General features: G+C 57.0%; 1 protein-coding gene and 1 long non-coding RNA gene across 3 annotated transcripts in view; one reads left to right on the forward strand and one right to left on the reverse strand.

Moving 5' to 3' along the window:
* The window catches only part of KDM5B (lysine demethylase 5B), a 28,380-nt gene extending 16,550 nt beyond the window's left edge, over nt 1–11,830 (reverse strand). Inside the window, exons 1-6 of one of the 2 annotated variants that reach the window (XM_052702526.1) lie at nt 11,573–11,830; nt 4,329–4,406; nt 3,700–3,822; nt 2,879–3,049; nt 634–768; nt 105–198 (exon numbers count right to left, since the gene is read on the reverse strand). In XM_052702526.1, the coding sequence (XP_052558486.1) occupies nt 105–198; nt 634–768; nt 2,879–3,049; nt 3,700–3,822; nt 4,329–4,406; nt 11,573–11,710 (739 nt within the window). In that variant the 5' untranslated portion in view covers nt 11,711–11,830. Of the gene's footprint in view, nt 1–104; nt 199–633; nt 769–2,878; nt 3,050–3,699; nt 3,823–4,328; nt 4,407–9,919; nt 11,171–11,572 lie in introns of those variants that run through there. The other variant, XM_052702527.1, reaches the window with a different exon arrangement.
* Nucleotides 11,831–12,854: 1,024 nt separating this feature from the next.
* LOC128090334 (uncharacterized) lies at nt 12,855–16,761 on the forward strand. The gene is made up of 2 exons (XR_008210909.1): nt 12,855–15,851; nt 16,010–16,761. It is a non-coding gene; the product is annotated as an uncharacterized LOC128090334 (long non-coding RNA).
* The last annotated feature ends 1,658 nt before the right edge of the window (nt 16,762–18,419 follow it).

The following is an 18,419-nucleotide window of genomic DNA, read 5'->3' on the forward strand; positions in this document are numbered from 1 at the left end:
CACGTGAGCCAGCATTGGATCATTCCAACTGCTGAATTAAAGCCTGGCCTGAAAACCAGCTCTGTGCGAGGCAGAGGAGCCCGCTCACTGCTCCCTGTGCTCACCATTCTCACACTTTGGAGGCGCACATCCCATCCTGCGTCTCAGATTATGCGTTCTCGCCTCTGGAGAATCAGACTCAGTTTTAATGTTGGTCGCCTGATGAAGCGAAAAAAGGAATGGAGAGAGTAAAACTGAACGAGTCGATAACGCCCTTAAATACAAAACTCTGGCTTTGCATTTGTGTTTGGGAAAACCTTTGCTGCCCCTCCAACTCAGGGCTGCCCACCCACGGAGCGCCTCCCAGCCTCAGCCCTGCTTTTGGTTTGCCTTGTTTTCCTTTTCCAGGTAGCACACAATTCACACGGCTGTAAATATTTGCATCTGTTTCACCACGATAAACCACCATTTACCACCAGACGGGCTGGGAGCAGCTGCTGTGCGCAGGGCTGGGGCCGCAGCACCGCCAGCTCCCTTCCAACCCGAACCATTCTGTGCTTCAATGGCTGGGGAGACACCAAACTCGCAGGCACCCCTGCAGCACAGCTGCCCTTAAGCCCCGGCTCAGCACACAGAGCAGCTCAGGCCGCTCACCTCGGCCCGCAGGCGCTTCGCTCGGCGAGCAGGAGGGCAGCTCTCGGACGGCGGCACCGACTGCCTCTGCGGGATGTCGTGGGGTTTGTACTCCTTGTCCTTGGTGTCGCTGGTGAGATCCGGCTTCTGCAGACACTGCAGAGACACAATTGGAAATAGGATTGCTTCACTTCTGCCCCCGCTCCTATTGGGAGCTTTGTGCTGAGCAACGTCCTGGCTCGTGTGACAGAATGCAGAACAGGCCTCCCTACTTACTGTGCTGCGTTAATAGAAACAAGATTTGTGACAGTTCTAACTGCACCGTTTGGAACAAGTTTCAAAATCCCTTTTTCTTGCCCAGCAACTGGAACTGCACTTCCAAATGCCAAACCATTCCTGATCCTGAGCTGCAGCCCTGGCACAGCTCTCCCTGCAGCCCAACACTCCTCCAGCAGCGCTGCTTTACGCCCCCAGCTGCACAAGGAGCCCTGGCAGCGCCCCACGACCAGCAGCAAGGCGCTGTGCAGCCACACTGCCCTCCACCCTGCTCAACAGACAGAGCTTCTCCTGCAGGAACTGCAGCAGTTACATTTCTTGTGTGTTGTTGGAGGGGAGGGCGCCGCAGGGGGAACCCAGAGCAAAAGAGAAGAGGACGACACAAAGGAAGGAAAGCTGCTTCTGGGCCCGGATGGATTCCTGAAAGTCAGGCACAAACTGAGGCGCTCGACGCTCAGTAGCAGGAGACAGAACTGGATGCTTCTGGAGGAGAGAACAACAAACACTAAGGAAAGGAGGAGTCTTTTTTGTCACAAATAGCCCTGCCAACCTGCAGCCACATCCCAGCGCTGGGCGCCTGCTCCAACCAGAACCCTGTCAGCAGCAGAGAAAAGAGGATGGGAACTGCAAGAGAAATGCTGCGGTGGCACAGGGATGGATTCTCTGCAGACAACAAAAGAAATCAGACTTTGAGAAACATTACAGAGAAGGGGAGGAAATAGAGGGAAAAGTGGTGCTTCAGAGACAAGGAGATGAAAAGGAGTGAACAGAAGAGGAGATCAACACCAAGGCAGGCAGAATGCTGCTGGAATTAGCAACTCTCCTCAGTTCTGGGTCCTCCAATTACATCCTCTTGTGAAACCTGAACCTCCACTACAGCTTCTACTCCTTCTGCAATTGAGGACATACAATCCTTGAAAGCAAGTATCTAGAAGGCAAGCAGCTTTTCCTAAACAAAGTAAGGATGAAACACAGAAAGACAGCAACAAATAGCAAAATTTGCCTCATTTCAGTGCAGCGCCTGAGCAAAGAAAGAGCACTGCTCAGCAAAGGGAAAACCCAGACATCTACAGACTACACTTTCAACAACTGTTGAAGTAAAAACATTTCCCACCGCCTCAGCAACCAGAAGGCAAAGCAGCAGCACGAAATGGCAGCTCCTTAAGCTTCCACTTCTTGTAGGTCCAACTGAAAACACTGAGTGCTCTTACAAATGAGAACTTGGAACGGCACGACAAACTGCAGGCCCTTTCCCAAGGGCACCCTTTTGGAAAGGCTGAACAGGTCAGGATGAGATTTAGGTTATGGCACAGCCTTCAGAAGAAAGGATGCCATTCCTCAGCTTTGTTTCCACAGGGAGAAGGAGCTGAGCACTTGGACAGAAGAGCAGGGAGCTGCTGGCAGATGGATGCTGGCAGCTGGGCAGGTTTCTCCTAAGAGCTGTGCTGGGCAGCACTGGGAGGAAACCCCGCCTGGCACTGAGCTGCAGCATCCAATGGCTGCATCCTCTACAAAGACAAAAAGCACAGAGGCTGAGCTGCTGGCAAAGCACCGAGCTGACATACAGGGAAACAAACGGGAGACACGACCCACAGTGCTGCTGTGCCACCAGAGAGGACCTGCACCCACCTGCTGGGCTGTGGATGTAACTCTACTTTGCATTGGACAAACAGCACTAAAACCATTACTGGAGGAATGAACAGTCATTACTGGGGGGCTCAAGACAGAGAGGAAATACATGAAGGCTGCACTGCAGTTGGTGGCTGTGAGGTTACCTTGAAGAATCCCACCTAGCAGCAGCTCTGAAACATTGCTCTTGCTTACAAGCTTTCCTGTGGCTCTCTGCACGGCTTGCTGCATCACAGACTGCACATTACCAACTCATGGTGTAAAGCACGAGATGCAGGTGTTGCAAAGATTCCACTGACACAAAATTAACAGACTGGCTCTGACACAGGTAGGATTTGAGTTAAGACACAGCACAGCTTACCAGCAGGCTCGCTCCAGACTGGAATAAATTGTAAGGATAGAGAATTCGCTCGTAGTGCGCGCGAATGTGCGAACCCACAGCCTTGCCAGGAGCAAATCCCATCCTTGTGGCTATTTTGGTCCATTTCCTCTCTTTGCAAACGACATCAAACCCTCCTTCTTCTGCAACTAGCTGAAAGAGAACAAAACGGCTCCAGTTCAACACCCAGGTGATCAGCATTGAAGGCACACTGAGTGTGAAAGAAACAGACACAACGCAATCACTGCTTTAACAGAGACAACTCGTGATTCTATGAGTCCAAAACCATCCATTTTTTAAATGATTCGAAGCTTATTTAAAATCTGCAACTGGCAGCCACTGCTCACTGCAGTGCTGCTGTGGAAAGGGCTCAAAGCAGCAAACAGGAGCCACCTGACGTGTGAAGGAGTGCAGAACCACCTGGGGTGGTGAACCCCAGCCCTCGCTATCAGGACAGACATCAATCCCCCCTCGCAGATTCCGTCCCCACAGTATCTGACTTTTCACTCCCTCGCTCCTAATGCAAACACCTTTTCTACCTGCTGTTGCTCAGCAGCTTCCTCCAGTTACAAACACAAGTTTCTTCCTGACCAATTTGCTTCCAGGTTCATCTGCAGAAGAGCTGACATCTCATCTCATCCCCGTGCTCAGGTGGAAACCCCCACCATTGCATTTCCTATTATTTCGCCACATTATGTCAGCCAGCTTTAAATGAAGTAACATTTCCCGCTCACACACAGCCCAATCCTGAGAGCTGCCAACACAACACCCCCTCCAGGTCGGTTCCCCTCTCGCAGCCTTACCCTGTTAAGCTGAAATAAATCCAAGATCTTCCTCTCCACGTGGGGGATTTTCAGCGTGCAGCCCTGCAGCTCCCAGAACTTCGCAATCTGGTCCAGGAAATTCAGCTTCACGCGGGTTTGGGCCTGGAAAGCAACAAGTGACACCGTGCCACGTGGAGGCACAGCTCCCCTGCCTGTGCTCCCAGCGCCGCTTCCTGCAGCCTGAGTCGACGCCAGCAGTGAAAGGAAGTTGCTCACAAACACATTTTGCACCAACCGCGTTTTCTAATTGTTCCTTCAAACGGCTCCTTGTTTTTAGAGCCCTCTCTGCAAGCTTTGTCTCTTCTACTTATAAAAGATGCTGCAGATGCACAAAATGAGGGCAGAAAATGTACAGCGCTTGAGAATTTGAGCTCGGCCACTTAAAAGTGGAACTGTGTGCTTTTAACAAGCACCGATTTTACTTTTTATGGCTGGTAGGCCTTCATGCAATTGCTGGAACACGAGGATTTCTGTGTGTTAAGGTCGACGTGCAGAGGCACCAAATGCTGTTGGCTGAAGTCGCACCGAGCTCACGAGCAATCAGCTGGGAAACACCATTAAAGACGGGACAAAACAGAGAGGGGGCAACGCCTGGCTCTGCAGCTTACCTCCAACTCATTGAGCCGCTGGATCCTCGGCGTGAAGTGAAGTTTATCAACATCACACGCAAATGGAGGCTGCCAGTCCTGGGAAAACAGAAGTGCCTCATCAACAGGGCGGGAGGGGAGCGGGGCTGCGCAGCGCGGAGCAGGAGAGCTTCCAGCTCCTGATTCCTCGTCTGCAAACGCTCCGGAGCAACCAGCGCACGAGCAATTAGAGCTGAGGATCAGCACCGAAACAAAATACCTGCAAACCACTGCAGTTATTTGTAAATACGACTACAAAGGAATTTTATCTCTCAGATCTCTGACACCCATCACGTGCGGCGGTTTGGCTGCACTGAACTACACGAGATTTGATCTGAACTTGACGGTAATTTATTACTTATAAAGCAATCTGATTATCACTAATTACAGAACGAAGATAACATGCAAGCACTTCTGAGACAGGAGAGCTCTGCACCGGGAAGGACCTGCAGTGCCACGCGTTCCCGCAGCAGAAACAGCCGGAGTCGCAGGCTGCATTCCTCACCTCAGCAGGGAAATGAGACCCCGTGCCAAAGCTGCCATCAGCAACACGGGAAGCAACGGCCCACCATGGCAGCAGCTGTGCCCAGCAGCAGAGCCCTCAGCAGGGCTGTGCAGTCACAGGGCAAAGGACTCCCAGCCTTTTATTCTGTTCAACACACAACAGCAGCCCAAACCCCAAGGCAGCGTGGACAAGTCTTGCGATCCGACAGGGCATTTTTGGTACATGAAGGCTAAGCAAGGCTGGAATTAAAACTGTGTGAGCTTCCAGGCTCACCAGCAGACCCTTCAGACATGAGCTGCTCAGCCCACAGAGCCGTGCTGCCCTCACACTGCAGGGCGCAGGGCCAGAGATCCGCTGCAACCCACATTGCCCTCCTGGGGCTCCCAGAACTCACCCACAGAGCCCACTTACGCAGAGCCAGCTCCTGCCCCACAGGTCGGTTACCCACGCATCACCTGCAGCATCCAGCATCCAGCAGGCAGCCCTGGGCTCAGCGCTCCGATCCCCAGCCCCAGGCGCCTCAACCTGAGCCGTAAGTCAGTAAAACCCACGAGAACAACACCCGGCAGCTCATGTTTCTGGCCTATGGGAACCGCCTCAATTCCTGAACAAGATGCAAAATAAAAATTAACACATTAAGATCCGTGGAGCCTGAGGCTGCCTGAAGGACCCCGTGGCCGCCCAGCCACACTCACATCCCTGAGCGCCTCCTGGGAGCGATGCTCACAGCGTTTCTCTGCGCACAGCTCGCGCCTTTTGCTCCCCTGCACACGAGCAGCTTCCAAGTGCTGCAAGATCTTCCTCCAGATTTTGTCCTGAAGCCTCTCCAACGTCTTCAGCATCTTTTGAAAACTGCAAGCACCATTTCAGACGCAACCCTTCCCGTGTAGGCAAAAAAAAGGAGACACGTCACTTCCATTATTTTGCTAGACAGCGGCGTAGTAAGATCCAAAGGAGGATCTCAGCAATTCTGCCACAGAAATGCACTCGGTTCACACAGCAGCTTGCTGGGATGCCCACCCCGCACACATGACCTACATTTCTTTGTTCCCCATCCGTGTGAAGGTGCGACGCGGCTGCTGGCAGAGGATTGAGGTCGGACTGAGGTGCGTGTTCTCATGCCACAAAGACACTCAAAGGGCACCTGGATCACAGAACCTCAGCAGAACCGACCTGCGCCACCAGCGGAGCTGGGCTCACCCACAAAGCTGTGCAGGGGAATTAATCCCTCTGTGACCCGCTTGGGGCGGCGCTGCCAGCAGGGCTGTGCACTGCAGAGCTGGTGGTGGAGCCCTGCAGGGAGATGAGCCCCTTCCTCCCGTGTTTCTCACTGGAGATCAAACCGGGCTCTGCGACAGACCGCAGATTAACAACGGAAAACAAAATCTCAAACCCTTCCCAACAGAATCACTGCCAAAAGAGGAGCCTGCAGCACAGAGCGCCTCTCCAGACTCAGGAGTTTCTGTGCCAATTCCAAACATGGAGAGCAATGAAATCTCAGGCCAGCAGGACGCTTCTGGAGCAGCACGGCCAGCAGCTCAGCAATGTGGGAACCAGGTCTGACCCCCAGCACAGGACGTGGCAGACACAGCCTCTGTGCTGCGAGCGCAGGAAGCGGCCATGGGGCAACGGTGAGCAGCACCAGCATGGGAAGGAAAACGCAGGGCAGCTCAGGAGCTTCCCTGCTGTGAGCAGCGAGGGCAGCAGCTTCACCAACGCACCGCCAGGTCTGTGCTGAGCAGCTGCAGAGCACCAGCCTGGATCCTGCCCAGAAGCAGCAGCCGCTTCTGCATCAGCAAAGCCGGGTGCCCAGCCCTGGGAGGGCTGCTTGCTGGAGGAGCAATCGGACCTTGAGCAACCAACCCACGGGCAGGAGCAGCACACCCAGCCCTGCGCTGGCTGGGAGGCGGGGAGCTGGAAGCCATCTCTGCCACCGCTGTCAGCAGCAATGGAGATTCTTTCAGTAAGGGCGACCTCTCAGCTCCAAACACTGCTGTTCTCTCCCCACACCCCCAGGTCAGCATCCATCTGTGCCACCAGCACCAGGCCCAAGAGCTGCAGCACCGCAGTCCCACCGCAGGGCCTCCAGTCCCACCTGGCCATGCGCCCCCTGCACATGGGGCTCTCCCATGCCGCCCTGTGGAGCTGCAGCCTGGGGGCAGGGGATGTTTTATGAGCTGATCCATCTTGTTTCTCTCCCTCAAGTTTAGCAAACAAACAGAAAAGTAGCAACAATCTGAAGGCTCTCCCTACAACTGCACCTCTGGGAGCTCTCGAATAAACTGCTGCATCTCCAATTTTCATTGGGCTGCACGGATCGAGCACCCAGAGCTCTGTGCCAGAAGGATGGACCCCAGCACGGAGCTCCCATCGTTCTCACTCCAACTTTTCAGCATTTCACAAGCACAGGAAATACTGCACTGCCTGCGCCGTGCCCAACAGCCACCACCAGCAGCACCTCCTCCTTCCCACCTCCCTGAGCACCAAGGATGGGCACACAGGTAAGTGGGCTCCTCTGACCTTTCCTGGCTCTGCTATTGGAGCGGCTCAGGCTGCCCAGGTGCCCACAGGGATGGGTGCTGCTCCACCTGCAGCTCCAACACCACGGGGCTGCCATGGCTCTGAGCAGAAGCCCTCCCAAAGGTAACCACCGCGTTCTGCCCACACTTCATACAGAAAGATAAAATAACCTCCGTTAAATGGAAGCCTACCAACAAGGAGGAGGGGTTTTAAATGTCCAAGTGTCCAGCAGACACAGCTCTCCCAGCCCAGAAGAGCTTTGGGTCTCACAGCTGCACTCACAGCGCTGCTCCGCACGCAGCACTGCTCAGCACGCCTCCATGCAGCACCCACTGCTGGATCTCATTGAAATCCCCCCAGCTGTGCCCTGCTCAGCACTGCCCAGCACAGCTCACCACCACTGCCCCACCAACCCCGCTCCCTCCAGCTCAGATCTCAGCCCCTTTGTTCCTAAAGGGAAAACCTCACGCTGAGTCCCACTTGGGAGCTTCTGGCCTCATCGCATCCAGTGCTTGTGAGGCAGTCGGGGTCACCCCACGACTCACCCAAACCCGCCACCTGCATGAGGTCACCTCTTTTGTCCTTCCAGACCCTTCCATGGAGATCAGACGCTGTTGGCTTGAGGTTCTGAAAGACCATCAGAAACCCCTCCTTTACTGTAATACATTAAAGCTGAAACAATGCACGATTCCTTCAGCACGTTATCAATTTTGCAGAACCACAACGACTGCAATTAGAATCCTGACACACACCCAATTCGTTTACAGCCCTGGGATTGTGACAGTGTGACCGACCGAACCAAACAGCGCCAGGGCAAACAGCAGAGCCAACCCCAGCCCTGCCCACCAGCCCACCAAGAACTTAAAACCACCCCACTCAAAGCCCCCCAGCTCCATGAGACCCACTGGAAGAGAGCTGCTCGTGTAGAAGTGCTGTGCCAACTCCTGCGAGCTGCAGGCAGCTTCACACAGACCTCCTTCATCTCATCACTGCACCCTGAGGGTTGTTGGGACCCCAGCCGCCCTCCTTCATCCTCACATTATTCAAAGCACAGCCCAAACCTTCTCGATTGCTACGTTCAGCCATCAGCTGTAATGCTGCCAGGACGTCATACAGCATTTTATATTTTGAGACTGGTGACCACGGCAAGGAGAGCTGAAGTAATTGCTGTCAGTTATTTCTTCACTACAGCAAAGCAGCTCCGCAACCCAATGGAAAGAGGGGTCCATTCTGGAGCAGAACTGGAGCAGAACAGCAGGACACGCTCTACTTTCCACCTTTCATTCTTGAAGCTGTGTTGGAAATCTGAGGGAATGTTTACTTCCACTAATTGAAATTAAAAAGCCATCTCCGTCCAACAACAGCCACGCTGTGCTCCAGCATCACCCTTCAGCCTTTGAAGGGCCGGACAAACCACCACTCCAACTTAGCACCAAAATGAAGAAACCCTAACAAAGGACCAATTCAGAGAAGAAAACCCAGCCAAGCACGTGATGGACGGCTGCGCAGCACCCACTGCTCTGCAGGCAGCTCTGCACCTTCTTGGTGGTGGCACACGAACCCCACGAGGTGACTGCAGGCAAAGCCCAGCTGTGCTGCGCTCAGGGCAGCCAGCAAGGAGCTCAGCGCTCTGTTCCACATCCTACAGCAGCGCCAACACACAGCCACTGCCGCGTCCTGCACAGAACCAGCGGCTCACGTCCAGGAGAGAACCGCAGAGCGGTGCGAGTCGGAAGGGGCCCTCAGAGGCCCTCTGGTCCCACTCCCTGCCGAGCACGGGGACACCCCCGGCCCCAGCAGCGCTCACAGCCCTGCCCTGCCCTCGGGGGGCTGCGGGGACGGGGCAGCGCCGCCTCTCTGTGACCGATCGAAATCCTGCTCTTTTCCTCTGAAGCCACCTCCCCTCGCCCACCGCACAGACCCCGCTATGGACTCCGTCCCCTTCCGTCTTACAGCCCATCAGATGCCAAAGGGAAGAGTTAACGCTGGGATTGCAGCATCCCACAGTCACCTGAACGAGAGCAGAACCAAGTCATCAGCAACGAAGAGGAAGGAAGCTTCTCTGGAGAGCTCAAGTGGAAACTGAAATTCCAGCCCCCCTGAGCAGCTCTCCCTCCTGTCACAACCCTGGTGGTTCCCCCACCCAACGCCCTGCTGTTGCCCCGACCTCCAGCACTGATTTCTGCCCTGTGCTCTGGCTGCCCGCTCGCATCCAGCTCCCAGGAAGGAGGCGTCCGCAAGCCTTGAGCACGCAGAGCTCTTCCCTTTGTGCTCTGCAGCTCGGAGCTGTGACCATCCTGCCATCCTGCCAGCCATCCCATGCTGCAGTCAGGTAGAACAGCACGGCTTCACCAGATGATAATTATACAAGAGTTTAAGCCCAAATCAATGCAAAAAGGGACTAAATTCTGAATTTTTTCCCAATGCGGATCCCGGATGGCACAGCCACACAGGCCAAGCAGAGGCCAGAGCCCCACTGGGACACAGGGCGATTCCCACCCCTTCCACCGGGGAGTTCTGCAAAAAGGCCGACGCAGCCCCAGCTCACCTCCCGCAAACCACCGGATCCTACAGAAACCAACAGCTGAATATTCATCGCGCTCCTGTTTCCAGGAAGGCCAGGAACCACGTCAGGCGCCGGGCCTGAAGGGCTCCCTCTACGCTCCAGGCTGGTGCAGGCGCAGCCACAGGGCCACCGCGGGGCAGGCGGGCGGTGGGAGCCGAACCCTGCACAGCCATGGGGCGCTGTGCCCTCGGAGCTCCGGCCGTCCTCATCCCGCTCCTGAACAGCAGCTCAGCGAATCCATCGGATCATAGAGGGGAGGCTGGCCTTTGTAAGTGGAGATGGAGCGTGCTGAGGACGCAGTTGCAGTCGGTCGCAATTCCTTCAGAGCTGCTCGTCTCTGCCTCTCTAACAGATAACGAAGCTCAGAAGGAGCTTTTATTGACAGGCTTTGGTTTTTGTGTGCAAGCAGATGAGAAACGTAGATGAGATTTTTAAAACAAAACACACAAAAAAAAAACCAACAACCCATCTCCACAGAAATTCTGCTCCGCTCCCAACTGCTCAATGCTGTTGGCAATGCGCGCTCCAAAAAGATTATTCTCCTCAAAAAGATTACATAAGTTCAGCGTTGGCCGGATAATGAAAACCATCTGATCCCCTCCGCCGGGCTCGGGGCACGCAGAGCCTCCCAGGGCGCAGCTCCTCCGGCACAAAGATCCGCACCAGCTCAAGCACCAACTTCACTTTAATTCGGCCGGCCGCCGGCGGGCGGAGCGCGGAGCCGAGGAGCAGCGAGGATCGGCTCCGAACCGCGAGCATCGGCCCGCAAAGCGCCGCGCTGAGCTCGGCCCCGGCTGGGGGAGGTGCGGGGCTCCGCAGCCGTGGCCGTGCCGGCCCGGCTCCGCATCGAGACGAGGAGATCCGCAAACGCTCGGCAATCAGATTTCCGCTCCTCGCCATTCGGGCCGTTTATCCCCGTAACGGAACCGCCGCTCCCGGCCGCGGGGCTGAGATCGAACGGCTCTCGGCAAACGGGGTCAGCTAACAAAAGAAAATCGGAACCGCGACTGCGAGCGCACCGCGCGGCCGGGCCGGGCGACGAGGACGAGGACGAAGCTCACGGCTCTTCCCAGCGAGGATCGCGTTCTAAAATGGTGGCCGCGTCGGCCCGGGGTCTGGCGAGCGGAGCCGGCGGCCGAACTCCGGCCGAGGAGCGCGGGGCGCCGCAACTTGCGCGGAGATTCCCCGCACGGAGAGCGCCGGGCCGGGCGCCGCGGGGCCGGGAGCAGCGCGGAGCGGAGGGCCGCGGCCCCACAATGCCAACATGGAGGGCAGCACCGAGCGCCGCTCCGCTCCGGGGCCACTCGGCCCAACTGCGCTCCGGGACGGCGCCGGAACTTTTGGTGACCGAGTGGCGCGGGGAGGCGCAGAGAGACCTCGGCGGGGAGCGCGGGGCGGCCGGGTCAGAACCGGGCCAACTCCGGCACTCGGAGCGACTTGGAGGCGGCCGGGGGACGGACGGGGGCGGCGAACGGCGGCGGAACGGCCCCGTCCGGCTCCGGGGGCGGCCGAACTTCCGCGCGGCGCCGGGGCGCTCCGGCCGGGCCCGCCTGCCCGGGATCGGCGCCGGAGGTGCGGCTGCGGGCCGGGCCGCCACACAAAGGCCGTTCCCGGCGGCGCCATGCGGGCACTCACCGGCGGCGGCCGCACCTTGCAGATGCCGGTCTGCTCGGCGATGGGCCGGATCTTGTGGATGAAGGCGAAGGGGTCGGCGAACTCCTCCCAGCTGGGCTCGAACACCGGGCACTCGGGCGGGGGCAGGAACTCGGCCATGGCCCGGCCCGGGCCGCGCCGCCACCGCCGCCGACTCGGAACAATCCTCCGACAGCCGCCGGGGCCGCCGAGCGCCTCGAACGGGACGTGCGCGTCCGCCGGGAGGTGGGGGGTGGAAGGGAGGGGGCGGGGGGGCACGAAGCCAGAACGCGAGAGAAAAAGAGTCCGCCCCGGGCTGGGCGGGGGGAGGGGGCGGCGGCCGCCCCGCCCCGTCACGCGCCTTTGTGAGGGGGCGCCGGGCCGGGGTCGTCGTGGGGAGGGGGGCGACGCGGCCCGGGGCCGGCCGAGCTCTGAGCCGCCCCGGCCCCCTCCGCCCCGCTTCCTTCCTAGGCGCGGAACGAGCCGAGCCGCGCGCTCCGAGCGTTGGCCCCGCGCCTTTGTGCGCGCCCCGCGGCCCTCCTGCCCCGCTCCGCTCCCCCCGGCACCGCCGGTTCAGGGAGCGCCCGCGGCCCCGTGCCGCCGCCCCGGACGGCCGCCGGAGCAGCTGCTCGGTGCGGCGCCCCCCGCGCGGAGCCGCTCTCAGCGGGAAAGTCGAGGGGGGTCCCCGGCCGTCGGGCCGCGCGGCGCCGTGAGGGGCGCTGGGCCCGCTGTGTTTACATGCGCGGAGGGATCCGCACAGCTGACGGCCGCCGCTGCCGGCGCTTCTTTTTTTAAAGAGCCTCTCCGCCGCCTCCCGTTGGCTGCGCCGTGGACGCGTCACCGGGGGGCGGGGCCCGAGCGCGCCGCGCGGCCGCATTGTCTGTGCCCGAGGCCGGGCGGCCGCCGCCGGAGGCAGGCGGCATCGTTACGGCGTCGTTACGGCGTCGTTACGGTTCCGTTTGGGGCCTCGCGCGGCGCTCCCATGGTAAAACGGTTCCGCTTCGCAGCCGGAACGCCGCGCGGACCGGTCCCGCCGTCCTCCCGAGCGGCGCAGGCCGACTCAGCGGCGAGACGAGCCGGGGGCTCCGCGACCGCGACGGAACGCGACGTCGGACGGGGACGCGCCCCGAGGCCCGGCGCCGCCCCCCCGCGACGCGGATGGAGGCCCGGCCCCGCCGCGGCTGCAGCGCCGCACGTAGCGCACGTGCGTGCCGGCCCCGCCCCCCCCCCTCCCGTCCGCGCTCCCCGCACGGCGGTGCGGCTCCGCCTCGCTGCCGTTGGTGCCGCTGCCGCCCCGCGCGGCTCCGCCCCGTTCTCGCACACGCGGGTCGCGTCCCGCCCGCTCCTGGGCCCCGTCGAGGCTCCGCGCACGGTACCCACGCCGACCCCCTCTCCACCGCTGCCCGTCCGGCCCAGCCGCCATGTTCGGAGCGCGGCCCTTTCCTGCGGCTCTGCTCGGCCGCAGGCACGAAAGTCCCCTTTTGTTAAGCAGAACCGCGCTCGTGGCCTTAACGAAACACCGACTGCCGGCCAAAGCTTCCTCCCCTCGAGTAAAACCCACGCGGTGCTACCGAAAGCCTCGTGTTACTGCGGAAAGCTCCTCTGCTGCGCTCGATGGGGCGCACGCGCGGTGGAAGGAGATGCCGGAGCAGTTTAATGGTCCCGGCGCCAAAACCGTCTGCAAACAGCGCCTGAACTTTCACCACGTCAGGTTCCCATCCCTCCGTTGTTCCCATAACGCAGGCATTTAATTCATTAAATTGTTTACGGGAAGGAGGAAGTCATAAACTACCCCAACTTCTGCTCCCTGTTTGAGTAAGAAGCTTCCCCAGGTCGAGCCGAACACTTCTCAGCGAATAACCGAAATGGAAGCCGAGTTTAAAGAGCGCATTGAAGAGGCGGGGGGGGCTCGGCTGCAGCCCCCGGCGCTGGGGCTCACCCAGCAGGCAGGCAGGGCCAGCAGACACCTGCAGCACAGATGATGGGCTGAGCTCCTCCCGATGCCTTCTCCTGGCGGAGATGAGCTCAGCCGGCACCGCGCCCTGGCCTCGCCCCGAGGAGCCGCCTGGGCTCCGCTCCGAGCTGACGGCAGCAGCCCCGGCTCAGGGGCGTCCCGCGCGCTGCCCGCTGCTGTTGTGCCGCCGCTGTACCTGCAGCTGGGAGCAGAAGCGGCAGCAAGTCCAGGCAAACGGGAGTCTCAACCTATTTACGTAAAGTACAGCACAGCTGTTTTGTGCTCTCATTTTTACACCGAGGGAATCTCCAGCAGCAGTCACCTCATACAGCAGGGAGAAAACTGAGCTGCTTCCTCACCTTCAGAACAGCTGCTCTGTTCCACACCCAGAACTCAAGGGTCCCCAGCGGGGAGAAGAAAGCTTTGAGCAACACGACTTCTGTGGCCGTGCCAAGGTCAAGGATGGGGAAACATTCCTGCATGTCAGAAGGCACCAAAGCCCTGTTGGGGATGAGCCCCCAGGGCTCCTTCCGTCGGAGCCATGGTTAGAAGGGCCGTGTTTAGAAGCACCATTTCTGCTAATAGAATCAGGTGCAAAGTCTCCTGTGGGAAAAATACAATGCATACAATGCAGGTACTTTACAGTGGAAGTTATTACAGGGGAAGACAAAAGCACTGCAAAGATCTTAAGGTGATCAGAGCAGAGAGGAAAGTTAAAATGACCCCCAAAATAACAAGATTGCCCTTGGAGGGAAGGTGAGGGGTCCAGGTCTGAATACCCACAGGCATCTCATCATCCTGCGTGCTGCATAACACAAAGTGCTCTGCTGTACTCGGCGGGTTGGTGGCACAGCACTGCCTGACTTCAGAATCATCTGCCCTGGATTCTGATAAAGCAGCACACCTTACAGAAGAAAAGGCAGATTCCTCCCAGTTGAAATGAAACCTTCTTGAAGGGTTTGGTAGCCCTATTTGCTTCCAAGGATGTGCTGCTATAGAACTGAATGGTACAGCAAGAAGGGGCAAACAAGAACAGGAGCTGCTAGCAAGAAGCAGGAGCTCAGCCAGAGAGGAAGGCATCCTGAGTGCCAGCAGCCTCAGCTGCATCCCAGAGCACAGAGCTCCAAGTGCAGCCTGGTCCCACGGCACCCTGAGCCCTGGGACAACGGGAGCACCGGGAACTGAGGTGAGCTCTAGGAAAGATGGGAGCCCAGGGCTCTGAGCAGACAGATACCTGCAGCTCTGGGCACTGAGAAACCTGAACTGCTCCCAGAGACTCAGAAATCACAACAGGATGCTGACATCCCAGGAACTGCGCTGTGGGGTCACCAAGCAGCAGGCTGGGACAGAGCCCTATGGATCCAAGGCAGTGTCACCCTGCGGTGCCCAGAGAGGCTCCGTACCACATATGAGCCTATAATCAGCTTTTGGCCTTAAGTCACAGATAAGCGAACTCCACTGAAGCCAAAGCACTCCTTTCAACAGCAGATTTCTGCCCTATTAAAATACACATTCACAGCAAAAGGCGGGGAGGGAAACATGCTGAGCCTTTCAGCTCTTTAACAAAATAGATTCCTGGGAACAAACAGATTTAGTAAGCAGGATGTATGACAGATCAAACCAAACCAGTTCACCTGGGCAAACCAGCCACACGTACGAGCCTGCAAAGCAGTCTTAATTTCACCACCAAGGCTAGGAAAGGGTTTTACATTTTCCAGAAAGCCAGCTGCTCCGAGATACTGATGCACGTCAGTCTTGGAGTAAAACATTCAGTGTTAAGCTACCCCAGCCTCGGGATCCTGGTTAGGAATATGGAGGGATCTGCTGAGCAATCCCGGACATTTCATTAACACAGCTTGCAGATGTTGCACTGACTCCTGCTGTGGTGCCAGGGATGCAGACTGTTTGGCTTGTTTTGCCTTGGCTGATTTGAGTCCCAACAGCAGCATTTTCAATGGATAACAACGGGAACTTTGCTAGCAGCTTCTGCTACAAGAGGGGAGAAGCAGCAGTTTCAATACCTCAACACTTGGTGCTTTTTCCCCCAGAAGCTGTGCTCCAAACCCCTGCCCTGCCGTGTGCTGGCTGACAACACGCAGGCTTCACATCTGCGGTGCCTGCCGCGCTCGGGGAAGCCTAACAAGCACCACAAGCTCTTAACTCTTCAGGCTGCAGGCTGAACGTGTCAGCTACAGGAAACCACGCGGAGGGGCCGCGCCGAAGGGGCAGGCAGGAAATCTGAGCCCCGTCTGTGGGCTGCGCCGAGCCGAGCGAGGACGGAAGTCCCCCAGCTGCACAGAGCTGCTGGCCGGGCTGCGTGAGCAGCAGGTAAAGGCAGATGGGGAGCAGCTGGGATGCTCAGGTATGGGAAGCCCTTCACAGTTGTGCAACTCCCCTCAGCTTTACTTTCATTAATGAAGTCTCCAAAGTCTCATACCCTCTCATTAGCTGCCATTAAAGGCTGAAGAGTCTTACTCCAAATCCAGGGCCAGACTACCGTAGGCACAAGGATAAGCAAAGCAGCGCCGTAGGAAGCGCGGCAGAGGCAGAGCTGAGCTTCACACGCCTCCCTTCATCTCCAGCAGCTGCTGACTCACCCAAATTACAGCTGTACCTGCTTGCTAACAGCACCGCCTGCTCCAGGCAGGACGTGCCAAGGGTGGGAAGCTTCTGGGTAAGTGTGGAGGCTGATGAGGAGCAGCCACCCGTGGAGCACTTGGGGAGCCGGCGAGGGTGAGGCCCAGCTCATTATCTTAAGGGTAGTTCTAAAGTAGGTCAGAGAAATCTAACCCTAAAATCCCCCCTTTGCATCGGCTGTGAAGGGAGCCATGGGTGACAAGCTCAGGTCTGGACCTCAGCATCGAGGAAAGCGACTCAGCCACGCAGCCCCTGCAGCACAGTGGGCTGAATGGAAAAACACAACCTGCCGTGATGCTCAGAGCTACAAAGCACATCTTTCTTAAAAAGGAAAGGGTAACTGCAGTGAAACAAAGCTCCATCGCAACCGTTCCCCCGAGTATCTGAACTCAGCTGTGGTTTCTGCATGGGTTGAGTGGAAACAGCAATAAAAAACCCACTGAGGAGCCCGTCCCTCCTGCCAGCCGTGCAGAGCCCACTATCACAGAGCACAGGCACGTTGCTGCGCCCCAGATAAACCCACTGCCCTCTGCTCAGTGACGCTGCACAGGCCCAGGCAAGGAGAGAAGCCGATCTGGTAATAAACATTAATTAAAGCTTACAGCAGAGAAACGATGACGAACTACTAGTCGGGTTCCAAAAGGCAGATGTGCACAATCATTTAAGCCCTCATCAGTCACTAAAAAACACTAAAAATGAGTCTAAGAGCAGACAGACGAGTAGTCAGAATGAGGTTGGGTTCCAAGCCACCATCATTCACAGATGGAGAGCCCTGGAAATATCACTTACAAAGAGGGCATAAGCATGGAGCAATGGCTGCAGATTGCTCAGATACGTTGGAGGATGTGTAAGAGCTGCATGAATTAAAGCAGAGGAAAATATTTCAGATAGTATTGCTGATAACACCGATGACATGAAATGGCCAAGGTAGCAAGAAACCACATGAATCACAACCAGGCAGAATGATGCAGAATCTGGTTGATGGCAAGGAGGCTTAGAGGCAGCTGGTGAGCCAGAAGGCATCTGAAGGAGAAAGATTGAACAACCTGGCAATGGAAAGAATTTAATAAACTCCTCAAATAAACACAAATCAGACCCCTCAGAACGCACTGCATTTGGAGGGCCTTTCAAACGGCTTTTCCAGAAATCTGGACTGCCCTGGCTTCCCACATCCATCTCCACAACCCTGAGCGCCTGGCAGATGATACAAAGCTTCCAGAGCATCTTTTGCAAGGGAGTGCAGGACTGGACAAGAAAATCAGCTGCCAGCGGCAACAAGCAGAACTGTAAGGCTTGCTCCTGATCTGCCAGCACCTGCAGTGGCCCAAACATGGCAGTGTTGGCTCTCGGGAGCTTCAGAAGCATTCTGCAATAGACACACGTGAGTATTTAATGCAGCCGATCAAAAATAAACAAGGTCTAAATCAACGTGCAGACAAGCTGTCCCTCTCAGCATTAGCAAGCAAATTTAATACACAGACACACTCAGCAGACACCAAATAGTTGTAGGCACTGCAGATAATGAAGGCAGCGCACATATGCTGCAATAGACAAAGCTGGAACTTAAACACACTGTTGATATCTGTAACAGCAGTGAACAAGTAAAGAAACAGCCGGAATTTGAAAACAGGAAGATAAACACTAAAAAGCAAAAAGAATAACACAAGAAACAGAAGTACTTTGTGTAGAAGGGCCAGGAACCATCGCCTGAATGGTGAGATGATCCAAGGATGAGGCAGCCCTCCACTGCTGGGCGCCATATGTGCTGGCTGCAAGACATTCACACTTCCCAAAAGTATCTGTGGACAACAGCAGGAATGGTTCTATAATGCACTGAGACGTGACTGGGACACTTCCACTGATGCGAGCACGTGCTTCTGCCTGCCACATCTACACTCCATTTAAGTTGTGAAGATCAAAGACAGAAACCATTTTGCCCCAGTCAGCACCAGTAGTAGAGGCTCAGCTCAGCTGCAGCTGCCCCATGGCACCCCAAGCTTCCCTCCTGCCCGCCGTGGCACTCAGGTGACCCTGTGCTGAGCCACCAGAGCTCATGAAGCTGAGAGAGAGCTTTGTCCTTCTTCCTGCCCCAAGGATGGATTAATTTTCTTATCTACTTAACACAAAAACAGCATCAGAGCAGCATGAGCGCAGAGGCGAGACCGCCTGGTGACAGGAGTGCCAGGGAGATGGGATGCAGCAGTTAGCAGTTCAGGCTGTCCCACAACAGCAGGCACAGACAGAACTGAAAGCAACTCC

Source organism: Tympanuchus pallidicinctus, unplaced genomic scaffold, assembly GCF_026119805.1.
Source record: "Tympanuchus pallidicinctus isolate F22 unplaced genomic scaffold, pur_lepc_1.0 scaffold45, whole genome shotgun sequence".
NCBI lineage: Eukaryota > Metazoa > Chordata > Aves > Galliformes > Phasianidae > Tympanuchus > Tympanuchus pallidicinctus.